The following is a 16395-nucleotide window of genomic DNA, read 5'->3' on the forward strand; positions in this document are numbered from 1 at the left end:
CAGTAAAAACCTTTTACCCAACTCATCCCTGCTGGCTGGTTATTTTTGTCAATGAATTGCATGCAAAACATGACCCAGAAGCACCGCAATGAAGATGTTTTCTTCTGGTTCAGAGCCTGTATTGCAAGAATTTGCAACAGTATTTGATGAAAGCTATGTGCCACTGCTAGAAAGGACAACATTAAGTTGTAGTTTGTGCACTGGAGACCTTCAGAGGCACCAGGAGGGTACCCAAAAATGTAGGTGCTTTAAAAAAATTGATCTCATTTCCCTCCTTATGCTGAATCCGGTAGCAAAAGCAAGATTCCCAAGCATCTATTACAGAGAGGCACATTAAAAATACTTCACTGAGCATCTCTGCAGTTTTAAGATACTGGTCAGTCATATAAATCACTAATTACCTGCTTAAGGAGGCAAATCAGCTGCAATCACCAGCCTATAGTGAACCAGTTTCACCTGCTCAATCGTGCATCAGATGAGAGGGCTGAGTTATCCTTGAGCACATGGCCATGCAGGTCTCCAGAGCGGGCTCCACTCTGCAGCTCCACCAGAGTACCTGTATTTATTTACAAGCTGCGCATTGATTGTGAACTGCTGATCAATAGCTGGTTCCTGGAGAGAAGCAGCCTCTTTGCTGAGCAATGCCTCTGCCACAGCACAGAAGCTGCTTTTTGATCCTGCTGATGCGAGTCCTTGCTGTCATGGTAGATAGTACATCTCTGAGTTGCACTGGAACTGTTGGTCCTTTTGACTAGCACAACCTGTTTGACCTAGGAAAATGAGTTTGGGGAGAAAAAAAAATCCCTTCTCACTCTCCCTTCTCTTCTGCCCTTGGCCACTGGGTCTGTTCCTGTCCCAGCTCTGCTCAAACCAGCTGTTCCTGCTTCTAAATTTAAAGGCAGTTTGTCCACAGCCATCGCCATCACGCTGGCTCAGGAGGGGGACACTCCTGTAGATGTGCCCTCCTGAGCCTGCTATGTCAGAGGCAGCCTCCCCAGTACCACCCTCGTGTTGGAAACCCTCCCACCCCATTACATCCCGCACTGCAGGACACACAGCTGCACCTCACCTTCCTTTACGGGGCCAGTGGAAGGACCAAGCTCTCCCAAGCACCCTCTGCTCCTGGCTCGGAGCAGTCCTACAGGACAGCCTCCTTCCAGAAAGTCAGCTCTCCTTCCCGGCATGACAAGGCTGTCACCACCATCTCAACTCTTGGTGCTGCCTCAGGAAGACAGCAGCAGCACCTGGTGAAAGTCAGGTGCTGCTTTCCCCTTCCTCCCCACCAGGTTCAACACTGCACCTTTGTAAGGTCATAAATCCACCCTACGCCAAGCTGCAGTTTCCCAGACCAGTTTAGTATCCTATCTGACCTTCAACAGCACCTCAGAGGGATGGAAGCAGAGGTCCAAGATCCCAGGCAAACCATTAAAAGCAACAGATCCCTCTTTTTGAGCCCAAAGTCCCTGCACGGACACAGCTGTCTCAGGATGGAGCAGAGATGGCTGGAATTAAACACAGCTCCATTTTACTGCGGCAAACTCCCCAGCCCAGGCTGTGAATCAGTGACAATTTGTAGTATTTCATCTCTCCCCTCCTTGCCATGCCTGCCACAGGAACTCTTTATCCTCAGACTTTGAAGCGAGCTGCTATGTTATTTAATTTCCTACCCCCAACGGGTGAAGCACAGTGGCGTTTTGGTTTCTTAAGATTGCTGTGTACACTATTTTCCCATTAATTTTTATCCTGCTTCGAACAAACAGTGCAGACAGCATGGTCCAGTGGTCGTTCCCACTAATAGCAAGAACAAGCAAAGCAGATGAATTCAGTCTGGAAGAAGCAGTACAAACTCATTAGGCTGGGGAGGAATAGAGGTGGTAATATAAATAACAGAGTAACCTCATCAAAAGAGCATGTTTAATGCTAACAAGAAAAAAAAACAGCACTGCACCTGAGATGAATTTCATGCATGCGTTTCTGTTATCAGATTCAGATTGTGCAAGCACGCACAAAAAAAATAGTGCAAGATTTGCCAATCTCTCTCCAGCAGCTTCTCCTACACCATGCTCCAGGCCTGGGTATTACCTCGGTGCTTCCAGGGATGTGCTACACCTCATGCAGCTCACCCAGCACCCTCCCAGGAAGGCTGGAGATGACGCTGAGCACCTGCTGAGCATCCCAACAGACTCCCACATGCAATCTGTGAGGGACAAGCACAACGAGCAGCCAGCAGGGAACCATTTATCACCAAAAAAAAAAAATAAAAATTAATTTTCTGCTCCTAGCCCCAACCTGAGAAAAAAAAAAACATACTACAAAACACCTCCCAAAGGCAGGTCTGGGAAATAAAACTCACAACTCCAGTGCACAGCGAGGCTCCTGGAGTTGGCTGCTCTCCCCTCCAGCAGCCTCACCGCATGCCACAGCCCATAAGGTACCTGCTACCACCTCCAAGGAAATAATGCCTTAACATCTTTTTTTTCCCCCACTCACCTGCCATCCTCCCCTGTAGGCTGCAGCCACTCTTTCCTTCCAAAGCAACCACACGTGGCAAATATCTCGCTATTCTCCAAGCAACTGTTCTCAGCTAATTTAGCTGTGAAGCCTGCTGTTTCTGGCTCAAGTTGGAATAAGAGCTTGTATGCCCAAAAGCTTGTCTACCTCTTCTAATCCTACGTGCTGCCCTAATAAAAGGTCTGGGCAGACAGACCTTGCCTTTACATCTAGCCCAGCTCCAGTCCCTAACCTCAGGGCAGCCGCTGCAAGACCCAAGATTGGGAAGCTGGAGAGAAATCCAAGGGCTTGAAAGCAAGAATGGTACCCAAAAACCGCAGTGCTCAAACACTTTGGGGACAGAGTGCCCCAGGAGTGGCACTGATGCTTTGGTGGTGCACCAAAGGACCTGGAGGTGCTTCTCAGGAGACAACACGTCCATGAAGATTCAGCACGTTTCCCACCTGGGTTTTAAGCTGTGATGATTGAGAGCTGGCTTTCCAAGAGAGGCAGCAAAGCCTCTGAGAGGTGGGGTGGGAGCAAGCTTCGATGTAAGCCAGCTCCACTGCCAGTGCGGAGAGAAAGCAGCATTTCAGCGTTTCCACCCACCGGCCGCACAACTCAGGCAGCACCCAGGAGCAGGGACTACAGACCAAGAGCTGCTTGGCTGAGCATAACCGTTCTTTGGCAGCCCTGACTCCTGGTTTTTGGGACCAGGCGGGTTTCTGAGAGCCCCAAAGCTGCCCCCTCCCGCAGTGGCTGTGGTTGCGGGCAGCATTGCTGTTTCTCAGCGTTTTCCTGACCCCTAGTGACAAGACGTGGCTGTACCGCAGCTGCTTAACATGCAGCGCCCAGCTCTGCCTGCAGAAACAAAGCAAAACTCACTTTCGGATGCAGAAAGGCTTCCAGATCCATCAAGATACCCACCCTCCACAACCCCTGCAGATCTGCCAGAAGAGGAACTCTGATGGGGACCAGAAGTCAGGAAGGGAGCTGACACAGACGCCGCGACATTCCAGCCTCTTGCAACCAGTTGCCTCCCACTGAGTATTCAAATTTTCCGCCTTCAAAGAGATTACACCACCTTTACTGCCATTTTTTCAACCTAGCCTTCTCCAGAGGTACCTACACGCAGCCTAATTAGCAAGGCCCTTTACCCAAAGCACTGCATTAACAGCCCAGAAGAAGTTTGTAGCAGCCTCCAACTTACTTTGTTCACTGTGCTGAGGCAAACTTTAAGCCCTCGCTGACTTTGAGGGGAATGACTCTACAAGAGGAAGGCTCACGCAGGGATAATTAACAATTCATCTCTATTTATCGGGCCCTTTTGTCAACTTAAACCTGTCACAACTGCCATAAATCCCCTCCAATGCTAAACAAACTCTAATTAAATCTATTGTGCCACAGGAGCAACACTTCAGATAGCAGCAGAACAGTCGATGATGAAAGAAGGTGGCCCAACCCAGCCCCAAACACCCTCTGGGGGCTGAGGTTCACCAGGGGACCATGACCCTGTCCCCAGGCTGCAGGCTCTAAAGCTGTTAACATTGGTGCAAGCTCTCAAAATGTATTCCCATTGAATTCCTGAGGCACTGCGGCTGGTTAATTGTTTCCCTGCTGACTCAGCAGTCATCCCTCCCTACCCACAACACACGGGTTTCAGTCTCATCACACCAGTGACCTCAAAACCATGAACACATGGACGGTTCAGTACCCGCCAGACACAAATACATTCCCCCATCTCCTGGGTTGCTAGCACTGGGTCTCCCCATTCAGGGAAAAAAAAGCATTGCAAGCCCTTCTCCTTCCTTAAAGGTGGGAAGAGGGAAATGGAGGTGGCATCAGAGCCAAGTGCGCCAGTTAAAGATGCTGCACACTGACAGCATACCCAGGATTTTCCAAAAAGGCAAATGTCTAAAAAAATCTCTTCTCTAAGGAGTCTGAGGGATGGCCTGGTTCAGACTAAGGGTCTGTCTCACCCAGGATCCTCTCTCCAGCTGCAGCCAGGAGTGCCCCTAGGAAACACTAGAAGAGGGCAAGCACAAATGAAGTTTCTCCTTCTCTCTACCTTCACCTATTTTCAGCCCAGATCTCCCCTTGATTTGTTTTCCGGTAACTCCACCAGGCCCCTCCTGGATGCGACAAACCTCTCACGCAGCGCTGGAGGACACCCGCCCTTCATCAGCAAACATCGCAGAGCTGGGTCAGCAGCTTTACTGACAACCACAGCAAAGGCGACGGCAGAAGCCACCTCTTTCTTTGCTGGTTAATCCCATTTGCCTTGTGAGAGAGCCCAGGATGTGAAAATAAGAGTGAATTTACCATGACTCGAACCATGCTAATGCTCACACCAACCCCGCGGGTCAGCAGTTCCTGAGGGATGCCTGGAAAAGCATCCAGGCAGGAAGATGACACTGAGCAGATCTTTAATACTGTTACGTGAGGAGCCAGCACAGACCATGGAAGAAAAAATTTAAAAATCAAAACATGAAAAAACAACAAAAAATGCTTGTTACTGTGTTGGAGAGTCCTAGGATCCTGCAGAGCGTTTCCCTGTCCCATAAGCAGCAAGGATCATGCTCTCCACATCTCCTACGTGACTGCAAGCAGTCCCAGCATCATAGCCGACACCCTCGTGGAAGGAAGATGGTGTCCCTCTTCCTTGGGTCTGTGAAATGAGAAAACTGGGGGAGGAAATTCAGAAAGCAGATCTCAAGATGGTTGACAGCATATCAATCTCAACCAAAGCAGATTCTGGGGCAAGCTGGATTTTGTTTACAAGGTATAGACAGAAATAATCATACATTAGTGATGTAAGAGCTCCATCCAAATACACAAAAGCCCCTATGGGTATGCTACAGCAATGCATGCCTGAGTTAAGCTGCCACTGACCTAGTCCCAAAACAACACAGCTCTAAATTAGGCAAAAAGGGAGGAAAAAAGCAGAAGCCTCTTCCCAGTGACAGGCACACCCCTTGCACAGGGCTGCAAACTTCCCTATGCAAACACCTTGCCCAACAGCGCTCAATTAATCATTAAATCTAAAGAGTCCCATCTCAAAAAGGAAAATTAAAGCAGTGCAGAGGGGGATTTCGTGCACTCGGGGGCACAGGAATCAGAGTAAGCCAGAGGATCGCCCAGGCACAGTTTCACACCTACACAGAGGAAAATCACAACTGCCCTGTTGACACCTTTCAGCAGAAGCACATCCCTCTGCCAGAGAGAGATCTCACATGTAAGGCTGGTAGTTAAGTGCTGATTTATAACCTAGGAGAGAAAATGGCATTACAAAGGAGCTGGGTAATCAGTAGACACGGTATAATTAATCGTTTTTCTCCTGATGTTCTCCTACCACAGAAATTCTCACCTTTAACAAGCTGAGGTGTCTGTCAATTGCTCTGCACTGGCAGCGTGCATTGGCAAAGTAAATAGGATCTGCTCCCAGCTGGGCTGGAACAAAAACCACAGAGGGAAAGCAGGGCACCATAAGAGGTGGGAGATTGCTTCCTCCCCTCTCCAAATCAATAGGGAGGCCAGGAGAGGCACTGCCACCTAACCAAGGTGTGCCTGAGGCCCTGACAAGTCAATATCAGAACTGCCACTGTGTTTTCTTCAGAAGACTGCAGCTAACACGACTGGGGCATAGCTATTACCTACAACATCCATATTTCCACCTGCTCCTTTGCTATAACATGGCTTCATTTACCTCCTGCTTACACCACTGTTTACAGGGGCACTTCCCCGGGGTTGTGCTGGTCCGAGTGCCAGTCCTGCAATTCAAATCAATGCCAAGAAAATATTCTGCTAGCCTTTCCCGACCCTACAAACAATCCCACCTCCTGATTTCATTGCTGAAAACGGTATGAAACTCCTCTTGCCTTCCATATCAAAGCCTCCAGCTTCATATCTGCAGACAACTATTTTCTTCCCAGGTGCTACATTGCCTTCCAAGTCTCCTCTCCCTGGATGGAGGCAGAGGCTCTCCCAGGACAGAAAAGATTCTCATTTTTCTTTTTCATTACCACAGCAGAAGAATTTGCTTCCCTCTAACATGCCTGCTGGAGAAACAAATAGTCTCTGTGGCACTCAAGAATTCTGAAAGTGGAAAACAAGATATGCATGAGTATCTACAAGGGGCGTGTGTCACACTATATTAAAAAGTTCCCAAAATTAGTTGGCTCAAGGGTAAGGAAAGGCATCAGGGTATAGCGGGGTGCTGAATTTCTGTCCTCGCTGCTTGCTGGGCTTGCACAACATCACGTACATCAGCAAGGCACAGAACTGTCAGCACTGGAAGATTGCCCACCACGTGAGCGGGTTTAGCAGGCGACAAGCCGCAGGACGCGGGCACAAATCCGGCAGCCCTGGAGAGCAAACACACGCTGGGGAACAGCGCGCAGCATCCGTGGGAACACGGTTCCCTCAGCAACAGGAGGAAACGCCTTGAAAATGCACAGAGGCACTGTATCGCGCACAGTCCCTGCATTAACCCGGCTCATCACCATGCTGTGAAACGATCCAGGCTGTCCCCATACAACGCAGCCCTAAGCTCGTGATTGTCACTGCATGGAGCAACGAAGGGCCGGGAGGCACACGTGAGAGCATAAAATTCATCACATGTGCTGCCCGCAGCACCCAGGGGCTTGTAACTGCCCCTCTCCATCCTGCAACAGCTTAGGAAAACATCCCGATGGGAAAGGGATGGGTAGAGCAGGACGACCACCGCTCCCCATGCAGGGATTGAAGGGGCCCGTGTTCCAGCATCCCCGAGCCCAGCGGGCGGGCGACCGCTGCCGGGAGGCGTTGGGAAACGCGTGGGGCACGGGCAGCGGTCTGCCGTGGGTGGACCCGACCCCTCGCCACGCCTCCCGTGGCCCCAACCCCACTGTCGGGCTCCGGTACGGCGCGCAACGCCCAGCCTGGACCGGGGACGGAGGCCGCGGACACCGGCAGGCGATGGTAAGCCGCCGGCGGGCAACGCGGCTGTTGCTTCGCTGGGGAAGGATGGGGAAGGAGGGTTTAAGGCGGCAGCTGCAGCCCTTAAGAGGCAGGAGGAGAGGAAGGAAGGAGCAGAGCTCTGTGCTGTGGTTAATGAGTAACACGGGCAGCTCTGAATTAGCAGAGCCACAGCTTGCTGGCTCCTCCGCAGGGGGAGGGAAAGGTTTGTCAGCACAGCGAGCGTGGCCCCTGCTCAAATCCTACCTTAGGAGTGAGCCCCACTCGTGCTCCACCTGCACGGCCCATGTGGGCTCTGAGCAGGTTTTTCACAGCAGAGGGGAGGCGAGCAAGAGGCAGTGGGGGCCTCGTGGCACAACCAACTCCAGCCCTGCCCTCAGTCCCACTCATGCCAGGCTGTCCCCTTCACCTTTTTTCCCCGTAGGTGAGGAGCCACGCTTCAAAGGGAAGCTGCTGATTTGGGCAGGGAGGGTTGTTTCATCTCCAGAAAACCCTTAGGGATGGGCTCTCAGTTTCCCATGCTGGTTCCTTTGCCTTGGTTGCACAATAGTGTCCTGCAGGCAAAAAAAAAATAAGAAAATCCAATGCCTTAGCATTGGAAAGCCAGCAAAAGAAAACAAAATAATTGCGTTTCCCTAATGAAAAGCGTGTGTGTTTAAAGAAATAAGTGCACATGAAAGCACGGACATGCTGTACCCACCAAAACAGCAGGCGGGCCGACGCTCTGGGGGGAGAAAGGGGGGCAAGCAGCAGGGAAGGATGGGGTGGAGGGCACAGAGGGTGCTGCAGGCAGGGGGACTGCCACAAGCTGGCTTTTGCCCCGTCTGCCAGCCAGAATCCAGCCAGGCCTGCAAGAAGCCCCGGGGATGGTTCCCCCCGTGCAGTCACGATGGGTTCAGAAAGCAAGGAAGCTGCGCGTCCCCCAGGCAGCCTCATTTCTTGCTCTGCCTGGGGATCAGCACTTGGACCCCGACATTCACACCCCTCTGCTCCAGGCAAGCACCACCTCGGCCTTTAGACCGCCTTCCCTCTCCCCACCACCGGTGTGTGAGCAGCTTCCAGCCCTCGGCCCCAAAACCTGGCGCTGCCGCCGGAGTCCCCCACCCGCGGCCCCGTGCGGAGGCAGCCTCCGTCTGTCCCCACGTTATCCAGTTGCTAAGCTACCTGCGCCCGGCTTATCGCGCCATCGGTACGGAAGGGCAACGGCTGAGGGTTTATTGCTCTGAGCCGTGTTTACTCACTACCTTTCCTTGAAACCTGGCGCTCGGGAGCAGCTGACATTAAGCAGGGCCAGCCAAAGCGCTGCACAAAGCAAAGGGTGGCACTGGGCATTGGACGCCGGCAGCGAGGCCAGATCCTGCATGGGTGAGGAAGGCTCTTCCCAAACGCACACAGCCACAGGGATCGGGTCCATCCCGTGCATGCATCCAGCCCAGCCACCCCAGCAGGTGGGCACCCACACAGCCAGATGGCTTGGCACCTCCAGTAACATTAGAACAGGGCGTAACTTTCCCAGTCTGCCTTAAAAAGCGCAAAAAGCAAAGATAAGGCCACAAAAAACCTCAGCTCCTCAGCCATCCCTTTGGTTTTTTTTACTGATGGTGAGTAGTTAAACTGGAGAAAAGGATGACTTGCCTTCTCTGGTCAGCAGTCCCTTTGCTTGGGCATGGATGCTCAGCAACAGCATCTTAAGCAGCTGAGCAACACAAGGAAGAGTGGGCTGCATTTGTTGGGACTCACCCCTAACTCGCCATGCTTTGCCCTAAAGTGCAAAGGAAAGCAAATTGCAAAAAGATGTTGGTCTTTGCCAGTGTGAAACAACAATCCTCCCCAAGGTTAACGATCAGATCACCCTTAGGAAAGGATTTAATTGCCAGAACACCAGCTTCCATGAAAAGCAACACTTCTGCACACTCATCCCTGCCTTCCCACCGAGACAGGAGGTCACAGCAGCTCGGGCAGCCCCCATCCCTGCAAACTCCCAGCTTTAGTTTCATATTTGCCCATACTCACTTGCTAAAGCCATGAACTGCAGCTTTCCCCCTCTCACTCCCCTTTAAAAAGTAACAGCAGCTCTGCCCAAGAGCAGAAGACAATGCTAAATCACAGTCCCTCCCCTCTGGCCTTTGTTACTCGCAGACAAACAGCCTCTCAAAATCCATCCTAACGTAAGGGAGACTTAAGGAAAAGGAGCTGAACTCCAATTTACTGTGACTCATCTCTGTGATTCACACCGCTTCTTTTCTGCTCTAGAAGAGGTCTCTGGTACAGCTGCCCTACAATTAAAGTCCTTCTCCTTCCAAGAGTACCTCACAAACCTCAAAAGCAAGTGGTTCTCAGTTCCAGAAGCGTTTACAGATATAGAATTTTTGAGGCGGGGGGCAATACGTGATGCATTTTGGAGCTTAACCACCCAGAGCCATCATTTCTTAGTACTTCGGGCTATAATGAACACGTACACGCAGCAGGAGTGTCCCAGGAGGCTGTGCTCGTTAGGCCCTGCAGGTCAGAAGGCAAAAGGGACAAGCTGGACTTCACCTGACCTAGCTAGATGTGATCTAGATCTATGTGCAGAAAGGTACCCAAGGTGGGGAGCAGAGGGCAGCACTGATATCCCCTGTGCTCAGCAGCCCCTAGTTCAGGTCTGCACACACACACATCCCTCCCATCCAGTTTGCTGCTGCTGCCTACACAGAGCTGCAACTCCACAACCCATGGGATGCCCATTTTTTTGTTTATCTGCTTCATCCTACCTCTGCCGTGCTGACCTGCTCCTCTTCCCTTCCCTGGTGCCAGGCAGGAAAAGCCCACAGGCTGAGTGCGGAGGAGAGGGAGCAGCTGCTGCCAAACCTGAGAGCCGTGGGGTGGAACGAGGTGGAAGGAAGAGATGCCATCTTCAAAGAGTTCCACTTCAAGGACTTCAACCGGGTACGAGTATCAGTGGAACCAAGTTTTTACAGTGCCGGAGACCTGGTTTGCAGAGCAGGGAGTCCTACCTGCAGGGCTCAGCCACAGTAACCCCTCCATTTTTCCCAAAACACAATGGCTGAGCAAGATAACCTACCCAAGACATCAAAGCCCTCAGCCAGGCACAATGCTTGTCTGGGAAAAGATCCCCAAAAAGAGGAAGACCCCAAAAAAAAAAAAAAACAACAAAGATATAGAACGTCCCAGGTCTTGTATTTGCCTGGATTCCTAGAAACATGGGGTATAAAATTAATAGCAATGGGGTGAACAACAACATATCACAAGGTAAGTGGTCCAGAGCTAACTTTTCTTCTTACTTCCCTGGGCAGGCCTTTGGCTTCATGACCAGAGTAGCTCTACAGGCAGAAAAATTGGATCACCACCCTGAATGGTTCAATGTGTACAATAAGGTAAGAGACAAGGATGACAGGGACAAAACAGAGCTCTTCAGGGAGCAGATCCCATTTGTGAGGCATAAAACAGCAGCAAGTCCGGGGCAGATGAGCAGGACCTCTTCCCTTAGCATATCACAGACAGCCTACAGCCATCACCTTACAGCCCCTTTCCTCCCCTTTTGTTTCTGCCCAGCTGAGCAGTAGACACGTGTAAGCTGACACCAGAGTTGTTGACTTTTTTAGGTCAGTACCAAAAGCAGCAGACAAGGGGAAAAGCTTCTGGATAGTGAGTTGAAAGGCACAGCTGACTGCCAAGACCAGTGCATGGGTAGCAGTCACTGCTTGTAGCCGAGGAGAAAACCATGAAAAATGCCTTAACACCTTCCCAACCCCAGGAAATTTTACTAACGAGTGGAGAAAGTAACAGCACTACCTGCCTCATCAGATGCGAGCTGTCTGCAGCACTGGGGGAACCTGTTCCTGCTCTTTCTGCCAGCAGCACTCGATCGGTCTGTCTGTCTGCTTTAGGTTCACATCACCTTGAGCACCCACGAGTGCACGGGCTTATCCGAGAGAGACATCAACTTGGCCAGCTTCATCGAGCAGGTTGCAGCTTCCCTCTCCTGACTAGAGAGAGACACATGAAGCCAAATATCAGCTCTGCCGCAGCCACAACCCATGCCTCGCCTGGACGACTGCACCTCGAGCCTTCTCCCACTTACTTCCAAGCTAGTGCCTAGACCCAGACTGCCTAAGGCCACACCAAGCTCCCCACCACACACAGCTTGGCATTTCGGATGGATGGAGGCATCCAGGAAGCCTTTCCTCCTGTGCTTACATCCATCTCTGACCTTGCCACTTCCGTGCTTAAGCCCTTTACCTGTGCGCTACCCGCCCGCAGACTGCTGAGCCTCGGGGGCTTTCAGGACATACCCTTTAACCAGGAGTAAGGTTACACTATTGCAGTAAATCTTTCCAGAGCTTGACCCCATCTGCTCACTGTTATTGCTTCTTGTGTACCAAAATATGCTTTACTATTCATTAGGTGGTATGTGAACCCTTTGGTTTCTTTATCACACACCAACAACTGTGATGTGCAACGTGGTTATTAATTTAACCTCTCTCTGGCAGTATTATAAGCAGGCTTGTGATCTCACCCCTATTGTAACCGGCTTTTAGTAGAAAACCAACTGAAATTGTTTACAATAAAGCTCTTGGTTAACCTGATATGAGTTCAGAAGGTGTCAGAATTACGCCAACAGGTTTTCCCAAGCCAGGTACTGCCCTGACTGCTCTGTCTCAGGAAGGTGCTCCTGCCATGGAAAAGCTTCTCAAAGCAGCATGGAGAAGAGGCACGTGCCTTCACAGGCCTGTACCTCAAAGTAAACACGGTCTGAAAGAGAATGAGATTATCAGAGCACTGTTTAAAAGCCGGAGCAGATCAGATAAAAACTGCTTGTGCTAAAATCCAAAGTGCAACTATCAGACCCGAGGCACAACCATGGGGAAAACACAACCAAAGGGCACAAACACAGCAGGGGCTGTGGCGTACCTCTCAAGAGAGGTTTTAGGTGGACTTTGGTGGATCCTCACTCCAGTAACAGTGTCTTGGCATTCAGGCAGTGCCTGAATTTCTGTGTTGGTTTTTTTTTTGGTAACAAGAAGGATTTGCTGTGAAACCAACAGTAGTTGTTCTCAGCAGAACAGCCTGGGAGAAATACTAGAACACCCAACTCCATTCTTTTTTTCAACCCTCCAAGTTCCATAAAGCATTAAGAGAAAACCCACAGCTCTTACACATATACAATTTTTGGCACCCTTGAACATCGCAAGAAGAAGTCACAGACACCACTTTCATCTTGGCAGAATAAAAGAGCAGCTCTCGGGCAGAATTAATACAATTCATAAACCATTCTCCCTGCCACAGACTAGGCTGCACACAAGAGCAAAGATCAAAAGCAACAGGTCCCCAACCATTCAAATGAGCACTGAAACATAAAAATAAAGAGTTCAATGAGCCTAGGTAGCTCAGTGCATCATTTTAATGCAAACCAGGCCCATTTTCACCATCTCCTCAGCTATTTCAGCTTACAGTTTTACAGTGGCAAACCAGAGCAATATCAAATACTGCCATCAGAGGAAACTCATCCAATCTGTTCATTAAAAAAAAATCAATGAATTTATTGGTCAAGATATTATTGTGGTGTATGCAACCCTTCCATTCCCCCAAGTCACCAGAAAAGTGCAGATGAAATCCGTGGCATGACGACAGACATCTCTTCTTGGCCCATCCAACTGGATATTCTTCAGTCTAGTACCTAGGAGCACCCGACTCCCTTGGGAGTGCTTTGTACAAGTAACATATTTAGTGTCTCACTTGGAAAAACTGACCAGTCCGAAATCTCGCAGGAATTAACAGTTGGAAAAATCCCTCCAGATCATAATCCAGTCCTTTTTTTCTTTTTGGGAGAGAGACAATTATATAGCCTGTTAATCTCATTTTTCTCTAAAACCACTTGGCATGATAAAGGAGAAGCAGATTACATGTTAGGTGACCAGGATGAATAAAGACTACACAACAGTAAATTACAGTGGCCTGTTCCTGACCACAGGATTACATTTACAGTACAGAACATATACACATCGAACAATTAAACCCACAAATTACTAGTAGGTGAAGTCCAGAATGGAGTACATTGAGTTACAAATAACATCTTCAAATACACCCAAAAATGTGAAATGGAGCACTGATCCACCCACTTCCTCAGGGGAGATGGCACCAGGGCAGAGGAGGGAGTTTTTCCTCTCCTTTACCCCACCCTAATCCATCCCCCCTTTCTTTTAAAGCAGAAACAAAACGAGTAGCCTCCTTTTTTGTTTTCCAAACCTTGGTTCAAAGAGAACCGTCACAGTAGACAGACACTTCAGACTCTCCCCACAGTACAGCAAACTGAGAGATGCAGCAATGGTCACGTTAGCAAGGCGTTAACAGAATAAACAGGTCCAACACAAATGCTGACTGCCAGGGCTGGTAACACACCGAGAGACTTATCAGGCAATTCAAACGCGATGTTTTCAAAAGGGCTCAGAGACATGCATTGCAGCCATCAGTTCAACGTGACAGGAGATGGCCAAAATGCTTTGTCTCCTAGCACTGAGAATAATAAAACTGTTAAAAAGCAAAGCGTTCTTCCCAGCACTCTCCAGGCCCAAGGTTTGGGTGTGCAACGGCTGGTCAGTAGCCTTCTCAGCCTGTGTAGTTACTGAGCAAGTGTGTGCTTCAGCTGCGTTAAGCCAGTGGGGGTCAGGTTGGGGCTAACAAGCCCATTTCGGCAGAGATGCTGCAGTCATGGCACAAAGTCTTCTTCCAGGTGCTGAACTCTGCCTGGGAAACTCTCAGTAGCATGCCAAAAGCCGAGAGGAAACACAAAGGAAAGCCCTGCAGGAGCAACTCCACCACTGTTTAACAACTCAAGAGGTTCTAGCTCATCCTGAAGGCAACAACTGCCTCCCAAGCCGCAGTGGTAAAACTCTCACAGCAAAAACAGCGGAGAAAAATAGCCTGAATGCCCAAGGCTCGACTACCTCCAGCTTACTGCATCCTATCTCGTTCCTTTCAGAGCTCTGCCAGCATCTTTGTAATACTGTGAGGGGACTTGGCTCAATAGCACGACTACTCTGCCTGATGGGCAAGCACAGTTTACCTGAGGCCAGTCTGCCTTTGAGGTTTTGTTTTCAGTATAGTACCATAAGGAAACTGCAGCAAATGTTGCAGTCAGTCAACAGCTGACCCCTCAAATCCTTCCTGGCATCCCCCAAAAAGCCAGAGAAGCATCAAGGCACAATGGTGAATGCCCTTTTGAGGATGTGCCTTAAAAGAATCAGTGCAAAGAGCAGACAGATTACTACTTTCTATTACAAAAGTCACCATGTTATACTAAAGGATTATGTTTTTTTTTAAAAAAAAAGTCAGCTTTGGTGCCATATGTCTGCACATTAAGTCCCTAGCCATGATACATGCTAGGGCTTCACTGACTTGACTACAGCATTGTGAGATAGTGCAAAACCTTCAAGTTATGAACAGTGAAATCCCTGTTTTGCACGTCCCTCCAGAACTGTGCAAGGTGCGACAGCACTCTAGGTGGTCAATGCATGTCTTCTAGAAGAGGCAGGGAAGCAAAACAGATACTAAGTACCTAGGATTTTCAGTACCATCCAGTTCCTCTCCGTACACCACCCACTTGCTTTCTATTTCTGCTGTTATTCAAACAGAGAGGTTCCAGAAAAGGATTGTGTGCTGTTTCCCCCCCACACCCTCAATAAATATTGATTGCAGTCTGAGATCTCCAGAGGGGGGTTTAAAAAGTTACATGATCATCTTTCCTTTGCCAATCTATCAACTCTGCGTTACGTAAATATAAGGCTCCCAGCATGGTTTGTTAAATGCAGTAGCTAGGAGGAATACTCAAAAGAAAAAAAAAATTCAATTTATTTTCTACCTTCAACTTCTGGGAAGATTGAAGCCTTGGAACACAACATGGAAACTTAAATCTAATGCTTGGCTGGACACCGGCTGAATGCACCGTCTGAGGAGAAGAAACAGCAAGGAATGAAGTGATATACAGAATACCTGAGGAGTCTGGAGTTATGGAATGGACGCTCAATTCATGATGAAAGTAGGCAGGGAGAAGGGAAGGAAAGCCCTAAAACCAAAGTTGAGTGTGAAAATAATGCAGATTTCAGAGCAGACAGTGATGGGGAATAAAGTTTTTGAGATCAAGCTGCCATCAGACCTGTACTTGTAGGAACAAAGGCTTATACTGCAATCTCTTTCCCTAGGAAACCTTTCATTAAAACCACCCCAGTGCTAGCTGGCAAGGCACCGATAGTTGCGCTACAGTCAGTGGTGGCCAGGAGAGCCGTTCATGTGCTTTTCACCGCCAGGAACTTCGGTGCTGTACAGGCCATCCAGGTAGGCCAGAGAAATCTCCGCTACCAGGCTCCTGTCGGGGATGGACTGGGCCATTCCGTAGATGGCTCCCTAAGCGGAGAAGAAGAGGTCGTTACGTGGGATCATTAATGCCACCCAGGAAATACGCTCACCCAACACACCCTTGCTATATCCTGGCTCCTTACCATGCCTGTGGTCTTGGCGTTGAGGTCTTTCATGATGTCCTCAATGCTGTCTTTGACATCTTTCAGGAACTGCTCAGCCACGCCTGATTTCGTGTGCAACTGCGTAATGCAGAGATGGATGCTGGCAGGCAGAGGAGAGGGGAGAAGGGAGATATTAGCCACCTCGTGTACATACAGCAATTTAGTTCTTCCCTGGCCAGTGCCTATCTCTATAAAATAAGGTGCTAGTGGGATTAAGGGAGAAGATTATCTGCTCCCTTCCAATTAAAGGTAATCCCTGAAAAATACTTGCTGGAACCAAGCTGCGGGAAGTTGAGCTCTTCTGTTGCAAAATGCCAACTCCCCCTTCCCTCCCTGAAATCAGCATATGTTGTTAAAGGTCTAGGTAACCTGTCAGCCACTCCCAGCGTGGAAGTTGGCACTCACCAGAAGTAACAGGGCTGCTCACACC

The 16395-nt window shown here is 49.5% G+C and overlaps 2 protein-coding genes across 9 annotated transcripts in view; one reads left to right on the forward strand and one right to left on the reverse strand.

Moving 5' to 3' along the window:
• Positions 1 to 6978: 6978 nt before the first annotated feature.
• On the forward strand, positions 6979 to 12035 carry PCBD1 (pterin-4 alpha-carbinolamine dehydratase 1). Of its 2 annotated transcripts, none has more exons than XM_083844411.1 (4): positions 6979 to 7449; positions 10243 to 10380; positions 10743 to 10823; positions 11337 to 12035. In XM_083844411.1, the coding sequence occupies exons 1-4, from the start codon at positions 7108 to 7110 to the stop codon at positions 11433 to 11435; spliced, it is 660 nt and encodes a 219-aa protein (XP_083700537.1). In that variant the 5' UTR covers positions 6979 to 7107; the 3' UTR covers positions 11436 to 12035. The 2 variants fall into 2 exon arrangements, with proteins under 2 accessions (XP_083700537.1, XP_083700538.1); XM_083844412.1 differs by having other exon boundaries at positions 6995 to 7449; positions 10243 to 10374.
• Positions 12036 to 12832: 797 nt separating this feature from the next.
• SGPL1 (sphingosine-1-phosphate lyase 1) overlaps positions 12833 to 16395 on the reverse strand; it is a 55392-nt gene continuing 51829 nt past the window's right edge. For all 7 annotated transcript variants that reach the window (XM_083844404.1, XM_083844408.1, XM_083844409.1 and 4 more), the window contains exons 13-14: positions 15945 to 16065; positions 12833 to 15849 (exon numbers count right to left, since the gene is read on the reverse strand). In XM_083844404.1, coding sequence (XP_083700530.1) covers positions 15709 to 15849; positions 15945 to 16065 — 262 coding nt within the window. In that variant the 3' untranslated portion in view covers positions 12833 to 15708. The remainder of the gene's footprint in view (positions 15850 to 15944; positions 16066 to 16395) is intronic.

Source organism: Anser anser, assembly GCF_964211835.1.
Source record: "Anser anser genome assembly, chromosome: 7".
Classification (NCBI taxonomy): domain Eukaryota; kingdom Metazoa; phylum Chordata; class Aves; order Anseriformes; family Anatidae; genus Anser; species Anser anser.

Excerpts from the sequence above, each read along its gene's own strand:
- PCBD1 (XM_083844411.1), top strand. The coding sequence starts at position 7,108 with ATGTGCTGCCCGCAGCACCCAGGGGCTTGTAACTGCCCCTCTCCATCC. Across the intron at positions 7,450-10,242 it reads GCGGACACCGGCAGGCGATG|GCAGGAAAAGCCCACAGGCT; the intron begins GTAAGCCGCCGG and ends CCCTGGTGCCAG. Across the intron at positions 10,381-10,742 it reads AGGACTTCAACCGGGTACGA|GCCTTTGGCTTCATGACCAG; the intron begins GTATCAGTGGAA and ends TTCCCTGGGCAG.